The following is a 24,285-nucleotide window of genomic DNA, read 5'->3' as shown; positions in this document are numbered from 1 at the left end:
CACTGGATTTCCTCCTGAATTAGCTCTAGGACCCCTTCCTGGAGGGGTAGAAACCTGTGCAAAACCTGGGCTCTGTTGGGGTGAAAGAAGGGAAGTGGGAGTTGGGTGGACAACCTTCGAACATCAACTGTCCTTCAGGGTGGAACACTACAACCGCGTGCCCTGTCCTCTATGCAAGACACACACCATGGACCCCACACTCCCAAATCTTGTGCTGAGTGACCACATTGGGGCTCCGGGGCCAAACCCCAGCTGTGCTACTCACTGGAAGATGCTGAGCAAATTGCCTAACCTATCTGTGCCTCAGTTTCCCCATCTACGGAAAGATAATGGCGCCGACCGCCTAGGGTTGTGATGAGGACCAAATGGGTGGGTGTCTTGTGTCTTAAGCACTGTATAAAGCTAGCTATAATTATCATTACATGAGCCAGTAGGAGCTCAAACAGATCAAGCAATATGAACTCAGCCATCCACTGATCTGGGTGAGTCACCCGTGTTCAAGTCTTCCCGGAGGCCCTTGGTAAGCAGCATCCTTGATTTAAAGTGTGAATTATGCATGTTAGGAAAATAACAAGGCTATTATACTCATCACAAAGGCCTATGGACGGGGAGCTTGAGCTGAGGCAGAAAGTCTGCATCACGTGGTCAAGCAGGGCGACTGTGGGGAGCAGGCTCCCAGCAGCTGCACGCTGGCGGCTCTTCCCTCTCCCTACCTTCTTGGAAGGCTCCTGTGTTTGCTTCTCCTAATAACAGAACTGGTGGAGTTTGGTGATCTGGAGAAGGCCAGAGATTACACTGATCTAGATAGGAAAGGCTCTGGAGGGGTGGGAAGAAAGAAAGCAGAAAGGGGAGCATTGGGAGCTACTGGGTCAGGAAGGGAGGTAATGATGGGTGAGAAGGAGACTTGGAGCCACAGCCCTGCCCAGAAAGGTATGGAAAGCAGCAGCCATGTCTAAAGGGGTCTTTAGAGGAACCCCATCCCAGCCAACTCCCCAATACCTCCTAGATGAACTACCTCATTTCTTTTTTCTTTTTTTAAAATACGTTTTATTGATTTTTTACAGTGAGGAAGAGAGAGGGATAGAGAGTTAGAAACATCGATGAGAGAGAGAAACCAACCAAGGTACATGCCCTTGACCAGAATCGAACCTGGGACCCTTCAGTCGGCAGGCCAACGCTCTATCCACCAAGCCAAACTGGTTAGGACATGAACTACCTCATTTCTGAGTTTCCAAGAGTCTGATTTGGGATTTTGCTGTGTGTTTCTTTCTAGAAACAGTGTCCACACATCTGAGTTCTCGTAACAAGAGTGGTCATGAATGCTTAAGTGACCCATAGTCAGGGTCCGTGATGGCCTGCCCCAGAAGCAGAGTACAACTGCCTTTAGCCGAAAGGACATTTCTTGGAAGGATACTGGGACTCACGGCATCCCAGTGGAGACTGGATGTCCAGGCTTGGAAAACAGAGGGCTTCAGGGGCTGGGCAGCCAACCCACAGCCAATACTGTACTCCAGGGACACGCTGGTCTCCTTGCCAGGCACTGTGCCCTCTGTCCTTCACTCAAGATTCAAGGTCTCAGGAGAGAGTCCCTCACCCCCACCAGGGACCTGGGGCAAGAAAAGGAGGTGACACCTTTAGATTCCGGAGTAGGAGGCTGACAGGCTACACATACTACAGAACTACCTCCCAAATGATATTAACAGGAAGGGAGAAAAGAAACACGCACGGCAGTAGAGTCTGTTATCAATATCCCCATTCTGGGGATGAGAAACTGAGGCTCGGGTCGTTATGGGAAAGTCACACAACTAGTAAGAAGTGTAACTTCAAAACCCTTGACACCAACGTGCTTCTCCGGAGTTCTTTTTGCTCCCCCAATCCTTCCAGAAAACATGAATTAGGGAATCCTATGGAGGGGGACAGAAAAATAATTTAGCTATGTCCGGCACATATTGGACTCAATAAAAATTGGGTGAATGGATGAAAGGGGGTTGGGAAGCAGAGGAGAAGCCTTGTGGAGATGTGTGACGAGGGTTCACTCTTGGAGGGGGTGGGCTTGATCGCTTGGCAGGGAGGAGTGACCCAACCTCCCCAATCCTTATCCTCACATCACCTAGTTTACGCTTTACCAACTTCCGAGACCTTTTTAGACGCTCCCTTGGCCGCGTGCCCGGCCGAGAAGTGCGCCGTCACTTGCGACCAGCTCCCTGGGCGGAAGATGCTGGGCGCAGGCCCGCGAGAGGCTGCGGCTGGCAGCGGCTGACCCGGAGGGGAGGGGGCGGCGGGCGGCGGGCGGCTCGGCCCCAGCTGGGTTGCCATGTCCCGTCGAGCTAAGGACGACTTCTTGCGGCACTACACAGTCTCCGACCCCCGGACGCACCCCAAGGGCTACACCGAGTATAAAGTGACCGCGCAGGTGAGGTGGGGCCGGCGGGGGGACCTTACCCCTTTAACGAGAGAGGGGCCGTGTTTGACCTTAAGGCAAGTCGCTGCTGGAAGCTCCGTTTTTGGTGGACAGAAATAGGTGTCCCCTTTAAGCGGAGGTTTAGGTGCGAGTCTTCAGGGGCCGCTGTCGCCGTCAGGGGGCGGAGCCTTGGGAGGGCGCTGTCCTCTTAAAGGGGCGTGGACTGCAGTTCCTGGACCTGAGAGTTGGGGTACCCACGCCCAAAGTGTGGTGTCTGGGCATCAGGCTGTGAATTTCTTTAAATTAACATGAAATCTCTGGCTCAACCCAAATAGTTAGTTCTCCAATCTCTCAAAGTAAGTTTTGTTTTTTGGTTTGTTGGATATTTACATAAAAGCCCTCTAAAGAGTTTTTTTTTAATTACAAAAAAACCCAAACACACTTGTCTATGACTTTAAAAATTCATACAGTTTATCTGGCTGGTATGGCTCAGTGACTGACCCTCGACCCATGAACCAGGAGGTCAGGATTCGATTCCTAGTCAGGGCACATGCCCGGGGGGTGGGCTTGATCCCCAGTAGGGGGCATGCAGGAGGCAGCCCATCCATGATTCTCATCATTGATGTTTCTCTCCCTCTCCCTTCTTCTGAAATCAACTTTAAAAAAACACATATTAATTTTTTTAAAAAAGAGCAACCAATGAATACATAAATAAGTAGAACAACAAATTGATGTTTCTCCCTCCTTTCTCTCTCTAAAATTAATAAATGAAAATTTAAAAAAAATAATAAAGTGATTGTTCCATTTTATACTCCCATTGTTGCCAGCACTTGGTATCATCAGCATCTTTAATTTTAGCCATTCTTGGTGGGTGTGGAATATCTCATTGGAGTATTAATTTGCATTTCTCTGGTGAGAAATGATGTTAAGTGTATTTTCATAATCTTATTGGCACCCTGGCTGGTGTGGCTCAGTGGCAGCGTGTCAGCCCCCCCACCAAAGGGTCTCAGGTTTGATTCCCTGTATGTACCTGGATTGCAGGTCAGTCCCAGGCCCCAGTCAGGCCATGTGCAGAAGGCAACCAATTGATATGTCTTTCTCACATCAATGTTTCTTTCTTTCTCTCTCTCTCTCTTTTCTCCACCCTCCCTCCCTTCCACTCTCTCTAAAAATCAATGGGAAAAATATCCTTGGGTAGGGATTGACAAAAAACAACAACATCACAACATAATCTATGGGCCACTCATATGTCTTTTTCTGAGGGACGTGTCTATTCCAGTATTCTGCCCATTCTGCCCGATTTTTGAAGTTGGGTTGTTTGTCTTATCTTTTTGTAGTTCTTTATATTCCGGATACGAGTCCTTTGTTAGGTACATATTCCTCAATGGGTTTTAAAACAAGCTTCTTTTACTTTGAAAACTGTCAAGTGCTCCAAGCTGTAGGATGTTGTTTTCAAATGATTATGAACAAAACTGTGGACACCTCCCAGGTGTCCAGGGACCTGTACATCCTGCCACCCCCTCTGATCCCCACACCGCCCCCTGAGGAGCTTCTTACTACCTCAGGCCTGTCTGCTGGACCAGGGGTCACAACCCAGTGGTGGTTTTTCTTTGTCCAGGAGTGTCCATCCACAGAGGCTCCCTCCTTTGGGAAGGAGTGGCTCCTGGGACAGAACCTCATTTTTTAGAGAAGTTGGGGTTCTTTGGTTTCAGAAGGAGCTGCAGGGACTTGGCCCTTTGAAGGAACTGACATAAAAGTCGGGCTGAGGATGGAGGAGTCTGGAGCGGCCTCTAGGGATCCTCTCATTTGACAGATGAAGAAACCGAGGTGCATGATAGAAAAACTGCCCCAGGTCACACTCAAAGCCTGCAAGCCAGGACACCTGGGTACCAGTGGCCAGTGGCCACTGACTGCCCCTTTGAGGGAGCTGGGAGGTACCTGGGGCATCCTAGGATCTTACAGGGTGATGGGATGACAGATGTCAGTCTCTGGTCTCACCTGGTTCTTGCCTTTCTTCCTCAGTTCATCTCCAAGAGAGACCCAGAGGATGTCAAAGAGGTGAGGCTCCCGGGAAGAAGGGGGCCCATTCCCCCATTCCAGATCTGGCAACAGGAAAGGAGTAGCCGCTGGTAACCCTGTGCGGAGACCAGCCCCCTTGACCCTGGGCCAGGCAGGGGGTGGGGAAGGCCTCTTCCCGCGTTGCTGGGCCCGTCAAGTCCCTGTTCCTCGCAGGTGGTGGTCTGGAAGCGGTACAGCGACTTCCGCAAGCTGCACGCAGACCTGGCCTACACCCACCGCAACCTCTTCCGCCGCCTGGAGGAGTTCCCTGCTTTCCCGCGGGCCCAGGTGTTCGGTGAGTGGATCTAGGCATTCAGGCCAAAGATGGTGGAAGAGTTGGGCACAGGGGACCTCTGCTGGTGGGGGCTGGAGAGACAGGGCCTGACACTCCCTGCGGGGACATTCCAGAGGCTGGGAGGGCCCTGGGAGCTGGCCTCCTGTAACCGATGGAGGCTGGGAGGCTCAGAGGAGCCTCGCCCTGATTGTGTCAGACCCTTTAACATTCCTGTCCTCATTAGCATCCTTTTCAAGATGAGGCAACTGAGGCTCAGGGAAATGAAGGGGCTGGGCCTGTAAGTGACAGAACCAGAATTCCTACCCACAAACCCAGGTTTCCAGTAGACCTGCCCTGTCCGAAAACAGTAGCCATGAGCCACACGTGGCCAGGCAGCGCTAAAGATATGATGGGCTTTTTGAGTCACATACACGGGGAAATGTAAACTATCACAACAATTTATGTATTGAGTATATGTTCAAATGAGGATCATTTGAATATATTGAGTTAAATAGAAAATATTACAATCTGTTTCTTTTTACTTTTTTTAAAAAATATTTTTTTATTGATTTCAGAGAGGAAGGGAGAGGGAGAGAGAGAGATAGGAACATCAATGATGAGAGAGAATCATTCATCGGCTGCCTTCTGCACACCCCGTACTGGGGATTGAGCCCACAACCTGGGCATGTGCCCCCGCCCGGAATAGAACCTGGGATTCCTCAGTCCACAGGCGAATGCTCTATCCACTGAGCCAAACTGGCTAGGGCTCTTTTCACTTTTTTTTTTTTTTTAATGTGGCTACTAGAAAATTGTAAGTTACATATTATATTTCTGTTGGACGGGGCTGATCTGCACGTGGTTCTCTAGAATCACATGAGATGTTTTCTGCCCCAAGGTTCTGCTGGCACGCTGTGCCAGGCAGTGGGGAGTGAGCAGGGCAGCATGGTATCTAGGCTAGAGTTAGACAGCCACCTGGAACAGAGCAGTGGAACTGTAATAAAAGGGGGCTACTTGCTGTGTGACCTCGGGCAAGTCTCTTCCCCTCTCTGAGCCTTACTTTGCTCCTCATTACATCAAAGCCACCTGAAATTATTTTGTTTCTTGTTGGTTGCTTGCCTCCCCCTGTCTAGGATGTGATATCTAGGAGAGCAGAGAGCTTGCTTCTCTCTCATTCACCTTGTGAACCTAGCCCATAGTAGGTGTTCAGTAAGCATCCGGTAAATGGATGAACAGGGAGATGGGTCCCTTCTTTCAAGTGCCCCCCACCCTGGAGGAGTCGGGGAAGATTGCTGGGAGAATGGGGAGCTCGGATGGGCTGTGCAGATCCTCTCAGGCGGAACCAGAAGTGGCCTGGGGGCCACAGGCCCCGTGAGTCACTGCTTCTCTTCCGGCTCCTTCTCTTGGGGGCTGCAGGCAGGTTCGAAGCCTCTGTGATTGAGGAGCGGCGAAAAGGGGCTGAGGACTTGCTTCGCTTCACTGTGCATATCCCCGCGCTCAACAACAGCCCCCAACTCAAGGAGTTCTTCCGGGTATGTGCACCTGCTCGCCCCCCTCCCCAGCACCTGGGAAACCTTCCTGCTCCCGGGCCGCACCCTGTGACTTCTCCTGGCTGGTCTCTCTCCTGCAGGGTGGGGAGGTGACACGGCCCTCCCAGGTGTCCAGGGACCTGCACATCCTGCCACCCCCTCTGATCCCCACACCGCCCCCTGAGGAGCTCCAGCCACCACCTGATGAGTCCTGGTTACCCCAGCCACTCCCCACAGAGAAGAGGGGCCTTGAGGAGCTGGAGGTGCCAGGTACTTAGGGGTGGGGGAGGGAGCCAAGGCTGGAGGGTCCCGAGTGGGGCGGGGGCCCACTCCCTCCTCAGTGATCTTAGTGAAAAGCCTGGGGCGTGTTCCAGCTCTTCTACCACTAACCTGCCGGGAGCTCTGCCCAGGGCACCTGGGCTGCAGTGTCTTAATCTGTAAAACGGGCACAAACCCTAAGAATGGGCTTGTCTGCCCTCAGGGTTGCTGCCAGGGTTCAGTGAGATAGCTCCATTTTGAAAGCTGTGAAGTCATAAGGGCAGACGTAAATGTCCCCCATGATCTATTCCTCAGCGGACCCCCTGCCGTCCAGCCCTGCCCAGGAGGCCCTGGATCTCCTCTTTAACTGTGGGAGCACCGAGGAGGCGTCTAGCGCCCCTGCCCGAGGCCCCCTCACTGAGGCCGAGCTTGCCCTCTTCGACCCCTTCTCCAAGGAAGGTAAGAAGCTGGGACAGTCAGAGGGAGGGCTGGGCAGAAGGTGCTCAGAGGAAGGGAGGCAGGCAGTGCCACCAGGTAGGCGGTGGTGCCAGTGTAAATCTGAGAAAGCTGCCCTCTGGCAAATGGCAGCCTCCATGAGAATTAGAAGCAGGTCCCATAGCTCTGTGCCAGGGCGTGGCAAGCTGGATGCCCTTGTACAGTGAGCAACTGTGGAGGAATGAAATAAGCCACTCCCCAGGGTGGATCTTCTCCCTGCAAAAGCTCTGGAATGAGCAGGGGCCACCCTGCTTCTGGCTGCCGCAGGGTCTGGCTGTAGACCCTGACGTCAGGAGAGGCCTATTGGTCAAGGCGGGTGAGGCCTGGGCTCAGAGAGCAGCAGGGGAAGGCCCTGGAGAAGCTGTTGGCCTGTGGGGGCACCAAGATGGAAGGGACCCCCATAGAGGTCCAGGTCCTGAGCTCCTGGCACTGAGATCGGGGGACCTAACAGTCCTGGACTCTGAGACCCTGCATCTCTTCATGGTGAAATTCTCTGGGTTTTTGCTGCTCCTGCAGCTGCTGTGTTGAAGTGGCTGATCTCACTGAGGGATCATCATGAATCAGCTTCATTTGGATTCCTCAGCAGCCTTTAAGCCCATTTTATTGGCTTCTCTTATTCTTCCTTTGGTGACCTCCTGGCAGATCCTGAGTTTTCGGATCAGTTTCAGACATTTGAGCTCTCTCACCCTCAGGTCTGGTCCAAACCAGGGCCTCGGTCTCTCATCCGGTTTTCACCCTCACCCCCTCGACCCTGCTCAGTCCTGACTGGGGGCCTGGCCCCTGGTCCTGGTGACCAGGCCCATGGTGACCAAAGGTATGAGGGTCCTCTTGCTCTTCTAATTTGCTCCCTCCCCTTCCTGTTCTGGCCCCTCCAGGGTTGGGGAGGAGGAAGGAATTGGAGGGGCAAGGCAGGAGTGGTGTCACTGGGACTGATATGCCGGCTCTGAGAGGCAAGTGTCCAAATACTCTGCCTTGCCCCATCCTGGGCTGCCCGGTGGTCAGACGCTTAGACAGGAGCCCTATTAAGATTCCTGCAAGGCGCCCTAACCCGTTTGGCTCAGTGGATAGAGCGTCGGCCTGCGGACTGAAAGGTCCCAGGTTCGATTCCGGTCAAGGGCATGTACCTTGGTTGCGGGCACATCCCCAATGGGAGGTATGCAGGAGGCAGCTGATAGATGTTTCTAACTCTCTATCCCTCTCCCTTCCTCTCTGTAAAAAAATCAATAAAATATGTGGTTTTTTTAAAAAAGATTCCTCCAAGCCGAAACCGGTTTGGCTCAGAGGATAGAGCGTCGGCCTGTGGACTGGAGGGTCCCGGGTTCGATTCCGGTCAAGGGCATGTACCTTGGTTGCAGGCACATCCCCAGTAGGAGGTGTGCAGGAGGCAGCTGATCGATGTTTCTCTCTCATCGATGTTTCTAGCTCTCTATCCCTCTCCCTTCCTCTCTGTAAAATATCAATAAAATATATCTTTAAAAAAATAAAATAAAATAAAAAGATTCCTCCAAGGTGGCTCCCATGGGACATTCCCTCAGCCTGTGGGAGAACTCGCAAACCCTTGACCCCCAAAGCCGGGAACTGCAGTTTGTTCAGAGGCTGCCTCATCTTCTCGCCCTACTCTTGTGGGCCTCTCAGCAAGCCCCTCAGCATCAGAATCTCCAGACAAGAGTGGCACTGCCTCTCCATCTCACACCAAACTCCTGAACTCAAGTACTGGGGCATCCCAAGGCCTCTTCTGCCTCCTCTCCATTAGCAACACAGGGAGGACTGCAGGCACAGCTGGGAAGTGAGAGGCCATCCTCCCTTCCTGCAGGAAGCCCTGGGCTGCTCCTGGGGTCACTTGGATGGGGTTGGCGAGATACCCATACTTCCCGCTCTGGGCCAGCGGTGTGCCATGGTGCTTCTTGCTCCTGCCCCTTGTCTCCAAAGGCCTTTTCATCACAGATTCACCAGATCTCTAGTCTTCTTCTTCTTTTTTTTTTTTTAATATATTTTATTGATTTTTTACAGAGAGGAAGGGAGAGGGATAGAGAGTTAGAAACATCGATGAGAGAGAAACATCGATCAGCTGCCTCCTGCACACCCCCTACTGGGGATGTGCCCGCAACCAAGGTACATGCCTTTGACTGGAATCGAACCGGGGACCTTTCAGTCCGCAGGCCGACGCTCTATCTATTGAGCCAAACCGGTCAGGGCGTCTAGTCTTCTTTTGTGTAAGCTACAAAGGGGATGTTCAACCACCTCTTTGCCAGTTCTGGGGGGATATGAGCCCTCTCTCTGGGATGTGAGGATACCCAGTGTCTTCACATGTGGGGCCTCAACAAGAGCCCTAAGCCCGACCAGCATGGCTCAGTGGTTGAGCATCGACCTATGAACCAGGAGGTCAAGGTTCAATTCCTGGTCAGGGCACATGCCCAGATTTCGGGCTTGATCCCCAGTAGGGGGCATGAAGGAGGCAGCTGATAATGATTTTTCTCTCATCACTGATGTTTCTGTCTCTCTCTCCTTCTCCTTTCCTCTCTGAAATCAATAAAAATATGTGTGTGTTTTTTCAAGCACTAAGATTCCAAGGCTTGGAGTATTTCTACCCTTGGCCTGGCGTAGTTGGCCTAGCACCCTTCAATTAAACTTTATTGAGGGAATTCTTGGATTGATAGATCAACTGTAGTCAGGAGGAAAGTAAGACTGGTGGCCCAGAGCTTGCAAATGAACGTTAATGTGTACTTAAAGAAAGAATTAGGAAGGTGGGCTGTTTTCACAAAAGCATATGAACTCCACCAGTCAAATAGATCATGGCTAGTTTTCTATGCACAGTGGTTCTGAATTGCTCACGCACTGCTTCCTTCCACCTGGAACAAATTGGTCCGCTAATTGGAAGAGAGGTCTGGGGGTGGGCAGCAGGCCCTGGGAAAGGGACGGCCAGTATAGCCTGAGTCTTCCATATCTGATTGCAGAAGGTGCAGGCCCCAGTCCTACCCACATAGGTGAGCTGACAGCAATGGAGGCAGAGTCTGAGAGGCTGGCCCAGGAAGCCTGGGAGCCTGGAGGACAGGAGGAGGAAGAGGACAAGGAAGGAGGGCCCACCCCTGCCTATCTGAGCCAAGCCACTGAGCTCATCACCCAGGCCCTGCGGGATGAGAAGGCAGGCGCCTACCCTGCAGCTCTGCAGGGCTATCGGGACGGCGTGCACATCCTGCTTCAGGGAGTTCCTGGTGAGTAGGACCGGAGAGATGAGGGTCAGGCCTGGGGTCCCAGATGGTGCAGTGAAGGGAAGGGAAAGTGAGGAACAAGCAAGTCAAGGATGAGACTTGCTCCTTACTGACCAGCTGTAAAGCCTTGGGCAGTTTCTCTACCTCTTGTGGCCTCAGTTTTCTTGTTTATAAAATGGGAAGATAGATCTGATCCCCAGGGAAGGGGAAAGACGCATGCTTTGTGAACTATAAGGGGCTAGACAAGGGTTCTGAACCCAGTACCCCAGTTGAGCCATTCTCTCTCCACAGGTGACCCATCGCCTGCCCGGCGGGAAGGTGTGAAGAAGAAGGCAGCCGAGTACCTAAAGCGGGCAGAGGAAATCCTGCACCGACACCTATCCAAAGTCCCACCCTGAGAGGGAGCGACCCTTCCCCAGGACTCCAGCACTGCCAGCCACCCCCTTCTCCTCTCCCTGGAGCCTGCCCTATCTCCTGGTCTTGTAAATCAAGAGACCATTTCTGTATGTAACTGGACCAAGAATGAGAAAAACAGTGACTTAGTTCCCTGACCACACCCGCCAGCATGGAACCAGGGACTCACACTTTTGATCCTGCCTGTCTATCTTGATGTATGGGCAGTAGCTCTAAACTTGCTGTTTATCCTTCTAGAACTGGGGTCTGCAAACTGCGGCCTGCAGCCAAATCTGGCCCACCACCTTTTTATTTGTAACGCCTGTGAGCTAGAATAGTTTTTACATTTTTTTAATAGTTGAAAAAAATCAAAAGAATAATGTTCTGTGACCGGTGAAAATGAAGTTTAAGTCTCTAAAAATACAATTTTATTGGACTACAACCAGGCTCCTTCATTTAGTATTGTCCATGGCTGCTTTCTCACTACACCAGAAGGGTTGACTAGTAGCAGAGGTATGTAGTCCCAAACATTTACCCGCTGACCCTGGATCTAGAAAATGGGGAGAATAGTCTCCAGGGAAACAGGGGAGAATGACAGTAAGGCTGACTGGGCCAGTTTATTGGCCGACGGGGATGGATGATGGAGAGGAACCCGAAGCGGGGTTATCCATTTTGCAGAGGTGGGTCTCCAAAGCCAACAAGGACCCTTAAGTGCGCAGGATCCTGGGAAGGCGTGGCTCTACTCCTGCCCGCCCCGCTGCAAAGCGATTGGTTGTGGGAGGGACTACAAGCCGGTGCATCATGGGAGTGGCCCAGACTGTGCGCGGCGCATTATGGGGGCATTTGCGGTCCTGAGCATGCGGCACTGAACTACAACGCAATGCATCTCGGGAGGCCTGCTCCAAGCTTTGTGGGAAGCAACTGACTCGGTGAGAGGAGGGCGGTTGCCGACGCCGGCGGGGACGTTTATACCCCGCCCAGTCTTCTCCGATCCTCTGTCGGTCTCGGCGTGCCCCCCACTTCCTGCAGAATGGGGCGAGGGGCCGCCGCTGTCCTCGGGATGCTGAGCGCCCATCCTCTCTCCCCAGCCCACCATGTCCGGCTGCGAGCTGCCTGTGGGCACATGCCTGGACATGTGCCCAGCCTCCGAGCGCGCCCGACGCGAAAAGGAGGGCCGCCTGCATCGCTTCGAGGTGGCGCCAGGGTGCTGCGGGAACTGGCCCCGCGCTGACCCGCAGCGCGCTGTGAAGGAGTACAGCCGGCCAGCCGCCGGCAAGACCCGGCCCCAGCCGAGCCAGCTCCGTCCGCCGGCCGTCCTGCTGGCCACCGTGCGCTATTTGGCCAGTGAGGTGGCGGAACGCACCGACGCATCCCGCGCGGAGGTGGCCAGCTTCGTGGCGGACCGGCTGCGTGCCGTGCGTCTGGACCTGGCCCTGCAGAGCGCGGGCGACGCCGAGTCAGCGGTGGTGCTGGAGGCGGCGCTGGCTGTGCTGCTGGCCGTGGTGGCGCAGCTCCGGCCCAATGCAGCGTACGGGCTAGTGGACCCGGTGCTGCTGCAGGCCCAGGTGCAGGAGGGCTTTGGTTCGCTGCGGCGCTGCTACGAGCAGGGTGCAGGGCCGCACCCCCGCCAGGCTGCCTTCCAGGGCCTCTTTCTGCTCTATAACCTGGGTGAGTCGGGGCCCCAGCGGCGGGACAGTACGCGGAGGTGGGGTATCCTGTATGGGACAGTGGATGCCGGGAAGGAAAGAGCTTTAAAATCTCACCCTTAGCCCTCTCCCCCCCCCCCTGCCTCTTAAATGTGTGTCAAGTCAAAGCACAAGATCCACCAACCAAGACTTTTAGATCCTTTCTGTGGATGGATGGTGCATTCTAATAAGTAATAGTCTATTTAAATGTAATAAAATGCTGTTGACTTCACAACCCACTAATGGGTCAGAAGCCTCAGCTTACAAAAGTGGCCAAAGGTTCCAAGTGTCTGATTCTTTTGGAAGGGAAGCAGGGGCAGTATCTCCTCGAAGAAATGGCCTTGCCAAAGGGACAGGGAAGATGTGGCCGAGCCGGTGCCCCGATCTGTCGGGCAGGTAGGGCAGTGGAGAAAGAACTGGGTTTCAAGTCAGAAAACTTGGATTTGATTGCTCTGGTTCTACTACATATGAACTGTAGGACAGTTCAAGTCTCAGGCAAGTTGTTAAATTATCTGGGCCTTTTTCCCTCGTCCATAAACACTGCTTCACTTTATTATAAGGATCCAAACTGTTTGAAAGGGCAACCTCAGTCAGATATGTCTCAGGAAGGACTGATGGGAAAAGGTGAAGGTGCACTTGGCCTAGGGGAGGGGCGTGGGGAGATGGGCTTGGTGGAGGACTGGAGCCCCTGGGTGCTCAGGTGGGGGCGGGAGGCAGAAGCGGATGGGATGAAAGCTGGGCCTGGGCCTGGAAGGACTCATCTGGTCCTCATCCCAGCTTTCTGCCCTCACAGGCTCAGTGGAGGCCCTTCACAGTGTTCTGCAGCTGCCAGCTGCCCTGCGTTGCTGCCCAGCCCTACGCACAGCCCTGGCTGTGGACGCAGCCTTCCGAGAAGGCAATGCTGCCCGCCTATTCCGCCTGCTCCGGACCCTGCCATACCTGCAGAGCTGTGCCGTGCAGTGCCACGTCGGCCATGCCCGCCGCAGAGCCCTGGCCTGCTTCGCTCGTGCCCTGAGCACCCCCAAGGGCCAGACCTTACCCCTGGGATACATGGTCCACCTGCTGGCCCTGGATGGGCCCGAGGAGGCACGGGACCTGTGCCAGGCCCATGGACTGCCCTTGGTTGGACAGGACAGAGTTGTGTTCCAGAGGGGTTACTACACTGAGGAAGGGCTGCCACCAGCAGGGACCTGCAAAGTGTTGGTGGGAAGCAAGCTTGGAGGGCGCTCCCTGGAGGAAGTAGTCATGGCGGAGGAGGAAGAGGTGGGTGCGGACAGCTCCAAGCCCCTTGAGTAAGGAGGAGGGACTGTGCAGTCTCCCGGAGCCCAGGACTGGGTCTGAACACTCAGGCTGCTTTTCTCATGATTCCCACACAATAAAAGGAACTTGTTTTGTAAGGACAATAGCTAGGCTTGATTTATTTGGGGAAGGGAAGGAAGGAGTTGAGAAATGTGAGGTATGAGGGTGGAGGAACTCAGAGTGGACAAGGCCCTATTTACCCTGGGCCTCAGTTTCCCTGCTGGTCCCTGAGGAGTAGCCCTGGTGGACTCTGAGCTGGCATCTAAGGTTGGCATGTATACTATCCTCACCCACCCACCACCAAGAGCAGTTGCGGGTTTTGCCATTCCCACCATCCCTGCCTCCTTTTCTCTACCCTCTGTCAACCGAGAGCCAGGATGAGGGAGATTCATTCAGGGCTTGTCACTCTCCTCAGGTGACCACAACTTGTAGGGCCCTGAGCTGTTGCCCCAGAAGCTTGAAAGGATCCCACAGTCATGACCTCTTTGGCATCAGGGAAGACTGGGACACCCAAAGAAAACTGGAGTGGGAGAGGGTTCAGATAAAGGGGGGTAGTGGTGAGCTGAGGAAGGAGGGCTGGGGTCAGAGGTCAGCCACAGGCCTCAGGGTGGCTGCTGCACCCTCCAGGGCCACCACCACAATGCTGAGCTGCCTCTGCACCTCAGCCCAGGCCGCAGATCCTGGGTCTGTGTTCAAGGCCCTGAAACAGGCATTGGCCAGGCCTGGGAATGTAGCTACGAAGCTGTTACGAGGCGCCCAGAGCACGTGGCTGACAGGAGAAATAGGGAGCATCAGGGTTATTTGCTTCAGCCTGGAATGGGCTCAGCTCCTGTATAGAGCTAGGCACAAAAGCACCTCCCACTGTCTCTAAAAGCTGTGGCTCTTACTGGTAGCAGAGGTAATTCTAGTCCCAGGGTGACCGTGACTGACTTACATCCCTTCCTTTGAGCCCGATTCCCTTAAAGGCCAGTGAAATGCTGACATTCTCCTCCCTCAGTGCCCATTACCCAGCCTCACCCCACTGCACCTCCCGAGAGCTTTGGGACAGGCTCACCTGTAGTAGCGTTCCTCTGGGAAGGCTCGAGGGTTCAGGAAGGCCCTTTCCAGGAGCATCAACTGGTCATTGAGCATCCGTACCTGCAGGGGGCTGGAGGCGGCAGGACTTGCTAGTCACTCTGGAGCCAGCAGCCCAGCTGCCAGCCTGCATCTTGCCCTGGGATGCCACCCTCCCAGACACCTGCTTGCTGCCCTTGCTCACTCGAAGGTGCCCTTCTGCAGCGCTGATATGTGTTGGCCCAAGGCCACAGCTGCCCGCTCGAACTTCTCCACTGCCGTCACCAGAGGCCCTGTGGGTACAGCCAGCATCTTAGCCCGGGGAGTGCAGGCTTCCCTGTGCCTCTTGTCAGGGGGCCTTTGTACCCAGGCTGATGCTGTGGTGCTCCAGCAGGGCCCCAAAGGACTGCTGGGCAGTCTGCAGGAAGCTTCGGAGGGTCTCGCTGTAGTCACTGACATTGAGAGGCAGGAAAAGGCTGTCACTGAGCCGAAGAAGCACGTTCCCCGCCGTCCTGGCCACGGCCTGGTGGCTGCTGAAGCCTGCAGAGAGGGCGACAAGGCCAGGGCTCAGTCTTCAGCCCATCCTCCTCCAACCTCAGGATGCTCTTGACCCTGTCCTCACCGGGGTCCACAAACTTGTCCACGTAGCCAAAGGTGTCGAAAGCTGTGTGGTAGGTGGGGTAGATCCGGGCAGAGGTCTTGCTCTGGAGAAACAAAGTCCAGAGGTGACAGGCTTGAGATGGGAAGTGGGAGGAGGTGTACCTACAGTGAGCTACCATGTAGAGGCATTCCCTCAAATCATTGCCCCATCCATGAGGTAGTTTTAGAATTCCCACTTCATGGAAGAAACTGATGCTCAGGGAGGTTAAGTAACCGGCCTGCTATCACACAGCTAATAAGTGGCAGAGCTGGGTCAGGTGCCAGTTTCCTGTTTCACATGAAGAAGAGCCCGGAGCTTTGGAGTCCGACAGGATTTAAATCTAGCCTCACTCCCCAGGAACAGGAAGGGGAGAGACTACTTTTGGAGACACAGGCTGGGTATTCTATATACCGCCATCTCATTGCACTCACACCAATGCTATGAGTTGCCTTCTTTTACACTGTCATTTAATCTATTCTGAGATAAACTTTTTTTCATATTTTAAGGATTCTGGAATCAAGATGCTTACAGTCAGTGTTATTCTACACCTAATTGGCAGTGCAGTCCCCCCCCCTCCTGAATAGTGCATATCATAATAGTGCATCTTACAGTCAATAGTATCTTAAATTTGGTAAGTTAGATTAGCATAAGCAGATTCTCAGAGAAGAAAGTTGGCCGAGGTAGCACAGCTGCTGAGTGATGGAGCCCGATTCAGGCTGCTCTAGAGAAGCCAGGAGAGGAGGGGGCTGTCGAGTGGAGCAAAGTATAGAGCTGGGAGACGGAGCGGTGCCGCTCACCCGGTCATAGGTGTAGGCGATGTCCATGGAGGAGATGCCCAGGAAGTGAATGAAGGGTGCATAGTCGCTGCCAGCACCCAGAGAGCCCAAGCTGTGGGAAGGAAGATGGATGGGCTAGAGGCTGCTGGGCCGGCCCGCCCACCCCGGGGCCCCGGCCCCGGCCCCAGCCCCAGCCCCAGCCCCAGCCCCGGGCTCACCTGGGGACCAGGCCATACACTGGGCTGCTACGGTTGAAATACCGGATCCAGTTGTCGTAGATGCTGAGGCTGCCAGGGCCTGGTGCAGGGATCTGACCAGAGGGGAATCTAGTCTCGGGGTTGGCCCCTCCCCGACCCAACAATTAACGGGTCCTCTGCCCGGCCCACCCTAGTCTCCTGCCAACGCACAGTCCTGTGGGTCCTACAAGGCCCGCCTCCAGTCTCAGTCCCACCCCCGGCCCCTACAATAAGTACCAGGTCCCGCCCACCCCTGTAGCCCCGCCTCCGACCGCCCCACCCCCTTCACCTGTTTGGCTGCGGAGAAGATGACGCTTTGGACCGGGGGTGTCGCCTGCGCCCTCAGGGTGGCGTTGGCTGAGGGAGGACCAGAGAAGGGCTCTATCCTGACCCCAGCCCCTTTATCTTCCCCCCGCGCCTCAGTCAGCCCAGTCTCCCCCATACCAAACACCGAGATGTCCACGTTGATGTAGGCCACGGCGCGCTCCTGCAGCTTGCTGAAGAACTCCTGCGGGGAGGGCGACGTCAGCCCGGCACTGCCCGGCCCGGGATCCCCTTGATCGCCTACCATGGAGGCTCACTCACCTCCGTGAATTCTGTGGAGCCTATGAGCCCAAACTCCTCTGCTCCCCAGCTCGCAAACACAATCGATCTGCGGGGACGCCAGATGCCTGGGGAAGGGGTAAAGGGTTAGAGGGCAGGGGCCCCCAGATCCTGGGGTGACTCACAGACAGGCTGGGGATGTGGAGAGGACGGAGGGCTGGAGGTAGGTCCTGGTACCTCTCCAGCCAAGTCTTCCCAGAGGCTCCCTCCTCTGCTGTGACACCCCACCACCCCCCCCCAACATTGCCCCCAACACCAGTATCCCTCAGTCAGGTGGTCCCTTACCCAGACGCCCTGCCTCCCTCTTCGCTAGAGGCATGCTTGAGAAGGCCTCCTGACCCTCCACCTCCAACTCCCTTCTCCACCCATCATTCTAGGAAACACTGGCCCAGTCTTCACCTGGCGACAGTACATTAACTTCTTTCCCTGAACTGCCCTCCGGCTTGCACCTGGAAAGCCCCTCAGATACGTTTCTTTGTGCCCCATCCCAATTGTCATTACATGCAGGCGCTCTGGGGGGTTCACTGTGGGACCCCCAGTGCTTAGAACCGGCCTGACATGTAGTGGCACCGAGACACATCTGCTGAATTAAGGACTGTCATTCCTGCCTCAACTGGGCTGAAGCTCGCGGAGGCAGAGCCTGGACACGGCCTTGCTCACAGCAGCATCTAGGCCTCCTTCCATCCAGGGGCACAACAGGCGCTCAGAAGCTACTGTACGAACTCATCAATGGTCCGTTCCGTTCCCTGTACCCCACTGGGCTACTCGAGGCCAGGGCTGGTGTCCACGCGTGTCTGCCTCCAGGGCCCTCAGGCACAAGTGGGCACGGGAGAATGAGACAGGAGGTGGGACAGGATGTCCAGAGCTAGGAAGGAGTGGGTTTGGAGGCGACCTCCCTGGGGAGAGTCCCTGGTCAGGGGAGGGGCCTCACCCTTCTTTAGCAGGGTCCCCAGGACGCGAGAGAGCTCCAGGAGGACAGCAGTGCCACTGCTGGGGTCCACGGCCCCGTGCACCCAGCTGTCCCGGTGGTTTCCATAGAGCACATAGCGGTCTGGTGGGAGGAGTGCAATCAGAAACCAGAGAAGAGGGTGGGTCAGCCAGGCAGCGTGGAGGGGGCGCAGTCAGGGGGCTCAGAGCAGGGCTGCTCCTGGGGGGCTCACCAGGCTCCACAGCCCCGCGGATGATCCCCAGGACGTTGGAGGAGTTCCGCAGCTCCAGGCGATTGTGAACACTCATGTTCACCTGGCTGCGGAGTGAAGGGGACGGCAGAGTGTTGGCCCTGCTCCCCCACCCCCACGTCTACGGCCCCGCTCTCTGCCCCACTGCAAGAGAAACTGAGGCTGGGGCGGAATAGGACAGGGCAAGATCACATGCCCAGAAGTACCAGGAGAGACAGTAAGGCAAGACCCAGCTCTTCCGATTCCTGGTCTCCTTTTCATTGGTTCCCTCCCTCCCCCCTCCCCCATCCCTCCCTCTCTCCCCTCTCCCTCGGTGTTTATCAGATACTTGGTGTACCCAGCACCCCACTAGGGGCCTCCCTCTCCTGAGCCAGACCATGAGGAAGCGAACAACTGCAGTGGACGTGTGAGAGGCTCCCTGGTGGCAGGGAGGTTAGTGCTGGCAGGAATGGCAGGAGCGCCTGGAAGGGTGTTCCCGGCAGAGGGAACAGCAAGTGCGGAGACCCTGATTTGGGAATGAGCTTGGTGTGCTCAAGAGAGGGGGTGGCCGAAACCGGTTTGGCTCAGTGGATAGAGCGTCAGCCTGCGGACTGAAAGGTCCCGGGTTCGATTCCGGTCAAGGGCATGTACCTTGGTTGCGGGCACATCCCCAGTGGGAGGTGTGCAGGAGGCAGCTGATCGATGTTTCTCTCTCATTGATGTTTCTAACTCTCTGTCCCTCTCCCTTCCTCTCTGTGAAATATCAATAAAATATATATTAAAAAAAAAAAAAGAGCCCTAGCTGGTTTGGCTCAAAGGATAGAGCGTCAGCCTGAGGACTGAAGGGTCCCAGGTTCGATTCCAGTCAAGGGCACATGCCTGGGTTGCGGGCTTGATCCCCAGCAGGGGGCATGCAGGAGGCAGCCAATCAATGATTCTCTTTCATCATTGATGTTTCTATCTCTCTCTCCCTCTCCTTTCCTCTCTAAAATAAAAAAATATATTAAAAAAAGAGAGGGGGGGGTGACTGGAGAGTGGAGGTCTGAGATAAAGCAGGGGTACCCCACAGGGACTTGTGGGCCACACAGCTGTCTCACTGGTTCCCCAAAGACAAGACAGACATTTTGGAGTAAAGGGAGGTCTTGGGAGAGAAGTAAGGGAAAGGCCAGGCCTTGAAGTGGGCAGAGGGGAAACTCAGGGTCAGGGAAGCATAACTAGGGAGGGGAGAGCAGTTGAGGGAGAAGGGGCCCAGCTCACCTGCCTGCGAAGATGCCACGAGGCTGGAAGCCCGGGCCCAACTTGTAGTCACAGCCCAGAGCTCCCTGCCAGGCAGCCCGGGCTGAGGGTCCTTGGAGGTTACTGGGGAGAAGAGGGAGAGCCTTCAGAGCAAATACGGGTAGAAATTGGGAGGCCATTGGAGGAAGGGCAGGAGACCCCAGGGCACAAGCTCACCAGAGAAGGACTTTGGCATCCTCAAAGCCAATGGGCTGAATGGGAATTGGGGGAAATCCAGAGGCAGTGGCTGGGTCCAGGCGAAAGGAAGAGGGGTTGGCTGGAAGGTAGGGAGTCAGGGGGTCCCCAAAATACTCATAGTAGGAGCCTCGTTCCACCCCAGAGGGAGGCAGGTGCCAGGAGTGAGGGAAGGTCTCGTTGGGCAAGCTCTGCCCGTCATTGATGTCTGCGGGGTCCGTATACACCAGCACCCCAGCCACCTCGTGCTTGGCAGCGTTCACAGCCTGCAGGAGGAGGAGGAGGAGGAGGCTATGTTTAGGGGAGGGGTGAGGAGGATGCACACCTATTGTTCTGGCTGTGGAAGCCAGGGCAGATCTATCTTCCCACTGGCAGGATGATGCTAACCCAAGTCATTTATTGCAGTTCTGCTTGGACATAGGCAAGCCAGTGCTTATAGGGGGGGTGGTGCTGGTTGAATAAGCGGTTGCATCTCACAAGGGAGTACTTGTGGCGGGCCGGCACGGCCATGGCATACTCAGCCCCAGGGCGCCTTATGTGTTACGCCAGCTCCGCCAGGTTCAGTGACCCTGAGTGGGGGGCTGAAAGGCTTAGAAAAGACAGACAAGAGAATGAAAGCTGGGTCTCGGTGAGATGCTGCTCCCCGAGAGACAGCGCCACGGACTACAAGCCGTGTCTTTATTTTATAGCAGATGCCACGAGGCAAAGGAAGGGCGTGGTCAAGATGTTTACAACATTCTCGTGGGTTTCGATCCTACTCAGTGACATGCACCTGGTCAAGCTTTGTTTCCTTGCAGCCTGTCTCACTTAGGCATGTGGGGCCACGTGTTCGGACCACAGGTTCAAGCTCACAGCTACAGCTGTTGGCTATCATTGTGCTGGGAGGCTCTGCCCTCCAAGCTGGGACTTGCACGTGGCCATGAGGACTGTGCCCTCTCGTCAGTCTGAGGCTTGAACCTGTCCAAACGCTGTAGCCGCGCCCCACAAATACTGTGCAGCTGTATAAAAGAACAAGGATGTTCTGCACACCCATGTTCACAGTAGCACTGTTCACAATCACCAAAAGGTACAAACAACCCAAGTGGCCATCGACGGATGGATGAATAAGCAAAATGTGGTATATAACGTATCATTCAGCCTCAAAAAGGAAGGAGATTCTGATACAACATTGATGAACCTTGAAAACATTATGCCAAGGGAAATAAGGCAGACATAAAAGAACAAATACCGTATGATTTCTCTTATACGAGATACCAAGAATAGGCAAATTCAGAGAGACAGAAAGGTGACTAGAGGCTACCAGGGCTGAGAGGGAGAAAGGAGAGTTAGTTTATGAGGACAGTTTCATTTGGAATGGAGCCAGAGTCCTGGGCGTGGCTGGTGGTGGTGACTGCCCCATTTTGTGAATGTTCTTAATGCCACTGCCTTGTTCACTTAAAGATGGTTAAAATAGTACATTTTGCTACAATAAAAACAAAACAGTGCCTTTTTAAAAGGCAGTACAAGGACAGAGTTTGTGTACCAGAGTTTATGTGTTTCCTCCAAAAGAAAGGCTGGGTAGCCAAAACCGGTTTGGCTCAGTGGATAGAGCGTCGGCCTGCGGACTGAAGGGTCCCGGGTTCAATTCTGGTCAAGGGCATGTACCTTGGTTACGGGCACATCCCCAGGAGGAGGTGTGCAGGAGGCAGCTGATCGATGTTTCTAACTCTCTATCCCTCTCCCTTCCTCTCTGTAAAAAAATCAATAAAATATATTTAAAAAAAAAAAAAAAAGAAAGAAAGAAAGAAAACAAGGCTGGGTAGATATCCCAGAAGCCGGAAGAGTGGCAGCCTCTTCGGAGGATGGCCTCACAGGAGAACTTTTCATTTCATACAGTGTTTTTTAAACTGGAAATTCCATCATGCCTGGCCCCACCCCCTTTTATTCTGTTCTTTTCTTCCCTTTTCTTTTTCTTTTTTTCAGCTCTTATTATGGGCACTTCTTTAAAAACTATGATCAAGTACACATAACATAAAACTTATTATCTAAACCACTTTATTTTATTTTATTGTTAACCCTCACCCATGGATTTTTTAATTGATTTTTAGAGAGAGTGGAAGGGAGGGGGAGAGATACAGAGAGAGAAACATCGATGTGAGAGAGACACATCAATTGGTTACCTCCCGCAGGCAGCCTGACCAGGGCCGGGGATGGAGCCTGGAGTGGAGGTATGTGCCCTTGGCCAGAAGCGAACCTGGGACCCTTCAGTTCCAGGGCTGATGCTCTATCCACTGAGCCAAACCGGCGAGGCTATCTTAACCATTTTAAAGTGTACCGCTCAGTGGTATTAAATACATTCATATTACTGTGCAATTATTACCACCATCCATCTCTGGAACTCTTTTCGTCTTGCAAATCTGCAATTCCATATCCATTAAACACTCTCTCGCGCGCTATACCTGTATATATTTTTAAACTTTTTAAACTATAGACATGTAATATTTAGTCAAAAATTTTAAGTGACAAGAAGCAGGTTGTGGGGAGGGCAACTGGAGGTATTTAAGTTGAATGTTGGGAAGAATTACTTCACAGGAGGTCTTAGACTCCTAAAATATCAAAGCTGAGCCCTGACTGGTTTGGCTCAGTGGATAGAGCGTCGGCCTGCGGACTCAAGGGTCCCAGGTTCGATTCTGGTCAAGGGCACGTACCTTGGTTGCGGGCACATCCCCAGTAGGGAGTGTGCAGGAGGCAGCTGATCGATGTTTCTCTCTCATCGATGTTTCTGACTCTATCCCTCTCCCTTCCTCTCTGTAAAAAATCAATAAAATATATTTTAAAAAAATATATCAAAGCTGAAAATTTTGCCTAATGCGGCTCAGAGAGGTTAGGGGAGGCATCCAAGGTCACACAGCACATCAGTGGTAAAATACAAATACAGCTCAGCCCACCGCTCAGTATGGCTTCTTCCCCTTCCCCACACTTCCTCCTGTCCACTGCTGGGCCCCTCACCCACCCAGCACCCTGCACTGGGGCTGCTGCTCACCTTGGCCCCGCGTCCTACACCCCCGTAGCGGGTCAGGGCGATGGTGCCTTTGAGTTGGATGCCCTGAGCCTGTAGCTCCTTAAAGTCTTCTTCTGAGCCCCAGTTGGCGTAGACGAGGAGGCCCTAGTCCCAAGAGGAGGTGACCTTAGAGCCAGGCCCAGGGAAGATGGAATGGGGAAGGAGGGGGCAGCTGGGTGGCAGGATAAAGGGTTTCGATTGTAAGCTTCCCAAGGTCAGTCACATCTGGTGTCCAGGTACCATGGATCTGGCCCGGCCTTGAGCAGGAGCCGTGAGTATCTGTTGAGTTACTAAGAGATGGGCGATACAAGCAGCAATGGAGTGTGGAGCTGAGTAAACTCTGGGGTGGGGGGAGCTGAGCCCCAGTTGAGACATTTTCTCAACTGCCCCTGAGTCAGGATGGGAGAAGCTGGGGTGGGAGCCGGGGCGGCTGGGCCATGGCAGTGGGAGGGTGTATCCTAGGCCCACCTGTGGGGTTCCCGGGGGGGCGTAGGCAGCATAGGGTGGCACCACATCAGGCCCCCCCTGCTCCCCAGTCAGGTTCTCTTCGCTCTGGCGACAGGAGAAGCGGATGTCCCCAGTGGGACCCACTGTGGAAGGGGGGCAGTGTTAGGAGCTTATAATCGAGCCTGCAACCAAGGTGTGAGGTACATGCCCGAGGTATGTGCCTGAGGCATTGCCCTGGGGCCCCACAGCTCCCCACCCCCCAGGCATCCCTAAGCCAGTGGGGCAGGACCTCACCGATGGCCACGTGGTTCGGCTGCTCCCGACTGGGGAAGGACAGCAGCACTTCGTAGCTGGATGCCTCCGCCGAGTCCAGACCTGACTCTGGGTCCTGCCAGCGCCGCAGCAGCAGCTGCACCAGCGCCTCGTCCTGGGGGCTGGAGGCCAGGTGCGGCTCCCTGGAGAGCTCTCTGCAGGGTGGGCAGAGGGGGGCAGGCCCAAGGTCAGGGAGGGGCCTCTGGCAAACAGAAGGGGCTGGCAGATAGGCCTCTCACCTAAGATTCTCACGGATCCTGCTGGCATCCAGCTGCCCCATGACGGTCTCAAGGACCTCTGGGTCCAGGTCCTGGAAGGCTGAAGCACTGGATGCTGGCGGGTTGGCTCCCTTGGGGATGGCAAAGTGGCCCAGGATGATCCCTAGCCCCAAGAGGGCAGCGGCCCCCGCAACCCCCCCAAGCACCTTCACCCACTGCATCCTGTGGAGTGTTGGCCAGCTAGGGTGGCTTCTTATAGATGGGGTGTCAGGCCTAGTTAACCATTACCCCAGGATGGCCCTGCCCTTTGGCTTCCATGCTCTCAGGGAGTGAGGGAAAACCATGCAGGAGGGCCTGGAGCTGTTCACTTCCCCCAGTGTCTGTATCATTCACCTGGAAAAGACCTCCCCTCCCGGGGCATTACCTCCGCACAGGGACACTGAGGCCCAAAGAGGGACCCAGGTGCTCAGTAAAACAGAGGCCATGCCAGGACTCCGAGCCCATGTCCGGACCGGGCTGCGCCTGCTGCCCGTCACCCCTGCCTCTGTCATCCCAGCACATCCAGCACGGGCTGCTTGAGCAGGTTTGTGTTTAAATCCCATCCTTCGCCCTGACCGGTGTGGCTCAGTGGTTGAGCATCGGCCTTCGGACTAAGGGGTCCCAGGTTCGATTCCGGTCAAGGGCATGTACTGTGGTTGCGGGCACATCCCCAGTAGGGAGTGTGCAGGAGGCAGC

General features: G+C 54.6%; 3 protein-coding genes across 3 annotated transcripts; 2 read left to right on the top strand and 1 right to left on the bottom strand.

Annotated features, from left to right (window-relative positions):
* Positions 1 to 2,184: 2,184 nt before the first annotated feature.
* On the top strand, positions 2,185 to 11,055 carry SNX15 (sorting nexin 15). Its single transcript, XM_080688103.1, has 8 exons — positions 2,185 to 2,413; positions 4,424 to 4,459; positions 4,634 to 4,754; positions 6,147 to 6,262; positions 6,361 to 6,529; positions 6,833 to 6,976; positions 9,967 to 10,224; positions 10,513 to 11,055. The coding sequence occupies exons 1-8, from the start codon at positions 2,315 to 2,317 to the stop codon at positions 10,617 to 10,619; spliced, it is 1,050 nt and encodes a 349-aa protein (XP_080544229.1). The 5' UTR covers positions 2,185 to 2,314; the 3' UTR covers positions 10,620 to 11,055.
* A 387-nt stretch (positions 11,056 to 11,442) lies between these two features.
* On the top strand, positions 11,443 to 13,702 carry SAC3D1 (SAC3 domain containing 1). The gene is made up of 3 exons (XM_080641978.1): positions 11,443 to 11,543; positions 11,703 to 12,282; positions 13,093 to 13,702. The coding sequence occupies exons 2-3, from the start codon at positions 11,709 to 11,711 to the stop codon at positions 13,593 to 13,595; spliced, it is 1,077 nt and encodes a 358-aa protein (XP_080498104.1). The 5' UTR covers positions 11,443 to 11,543; positions 11,703 to 11,708; the 3' UTR covers positions 13,596 to 13,702.
* A 121-nt stretch (positions 13,703 to 13,823) lies between these two features.
* NAALADL1 (N-acetylated alpha-linked acidic dipeptidase like 1) lies at positions 13,824 to 23,771 on the bottom strand (the record flags this gene model as incomplete). Its single annotated transcript, XM_080641977.1, has 18 exons — positions 13,824 to 14,367; positions 14,653 to 14,745; positions 14,857 to 14,944; positions 15,018 to 15,191; positions 15,274 to 15,355; positions 16,089 to 16,179; positions 16,286 to 16,377; positions 16,593 to 16,660; positions 16,748 to 16,811; positions 16,889 to 16,974; positions 17,838 to 17,957; positions 18,067 to 18,152; positions 19,321 to 19,422; positions 19,516 to 19,799; positions 22,556 to 22,678; positions 23,042 to 23,163; positions 23,315 to 23,487; positions 23,572 to 23,771. 18 exons carry the CDS (start codon positions 23,769 to 23,771, stop codon positions 14,181 to 14,183), a joined length of 2,235 nt encoding a protein of 744 aa, XP_080498103.1. The 3' UTR covers positions 13,824 to 14,180.
* Between the last annotated feature and the right edge of the window lie 514 nt (positions 23,772 to 24,285).

Source organism: Plecotus auritus (genome assembly GCF_963455305.1).
Source record: "Plecotus auritus genome assembly, chromosome: 9".
NCBI lineage: Eukaryota > Metazoa > Chordata > Mammalia > Chiroptera > Vespertilionidae > Plecotus > Plecotus auritus.
The sequence above is the reverse complement of the archived record's forward strand: the minus strand, read 5'-3'. Positions and strand labels throughout refer to the sequence as shown.

Coding starts and splice junctions, on each gene's coding strand:
- SNX15 (XM_080688103.1), top strand. CDS start 2,315: ATGTCCCGTCGAGCTAAGGACGACTTCTTGCGGCACTACACAGTCTCC. Junction 4,460..4,633: donor ACCCAGAGGATGTCAAAGAG/GTGAGGCTCCCG, acceptor TGTTCCTCGCAG/GTGGTGGTCTGGAAGCGGTA. Junction 10,225..10,512: donor CCTGCTTCAGGGAGTTCCTG/GTGAGTAGGACC, acceptor CTCTCTCCACAG/GTGACCCATCGCCTGCCCGG.
- SAC3D1 (XM_080641978.1), top strand. CDS start 11,709: ATGTCCGGCTGCGAGCTGCCTGTGGGCACATGCCTGGACATGTGCCCA. Junction 12,283..13,092: donor CTTTCTGCTCTATAACCTGG/GTGAGTCGGGGC, acceptor CTGCCCTCACAG/GCTCAGTGGAGGCCCTTCAC.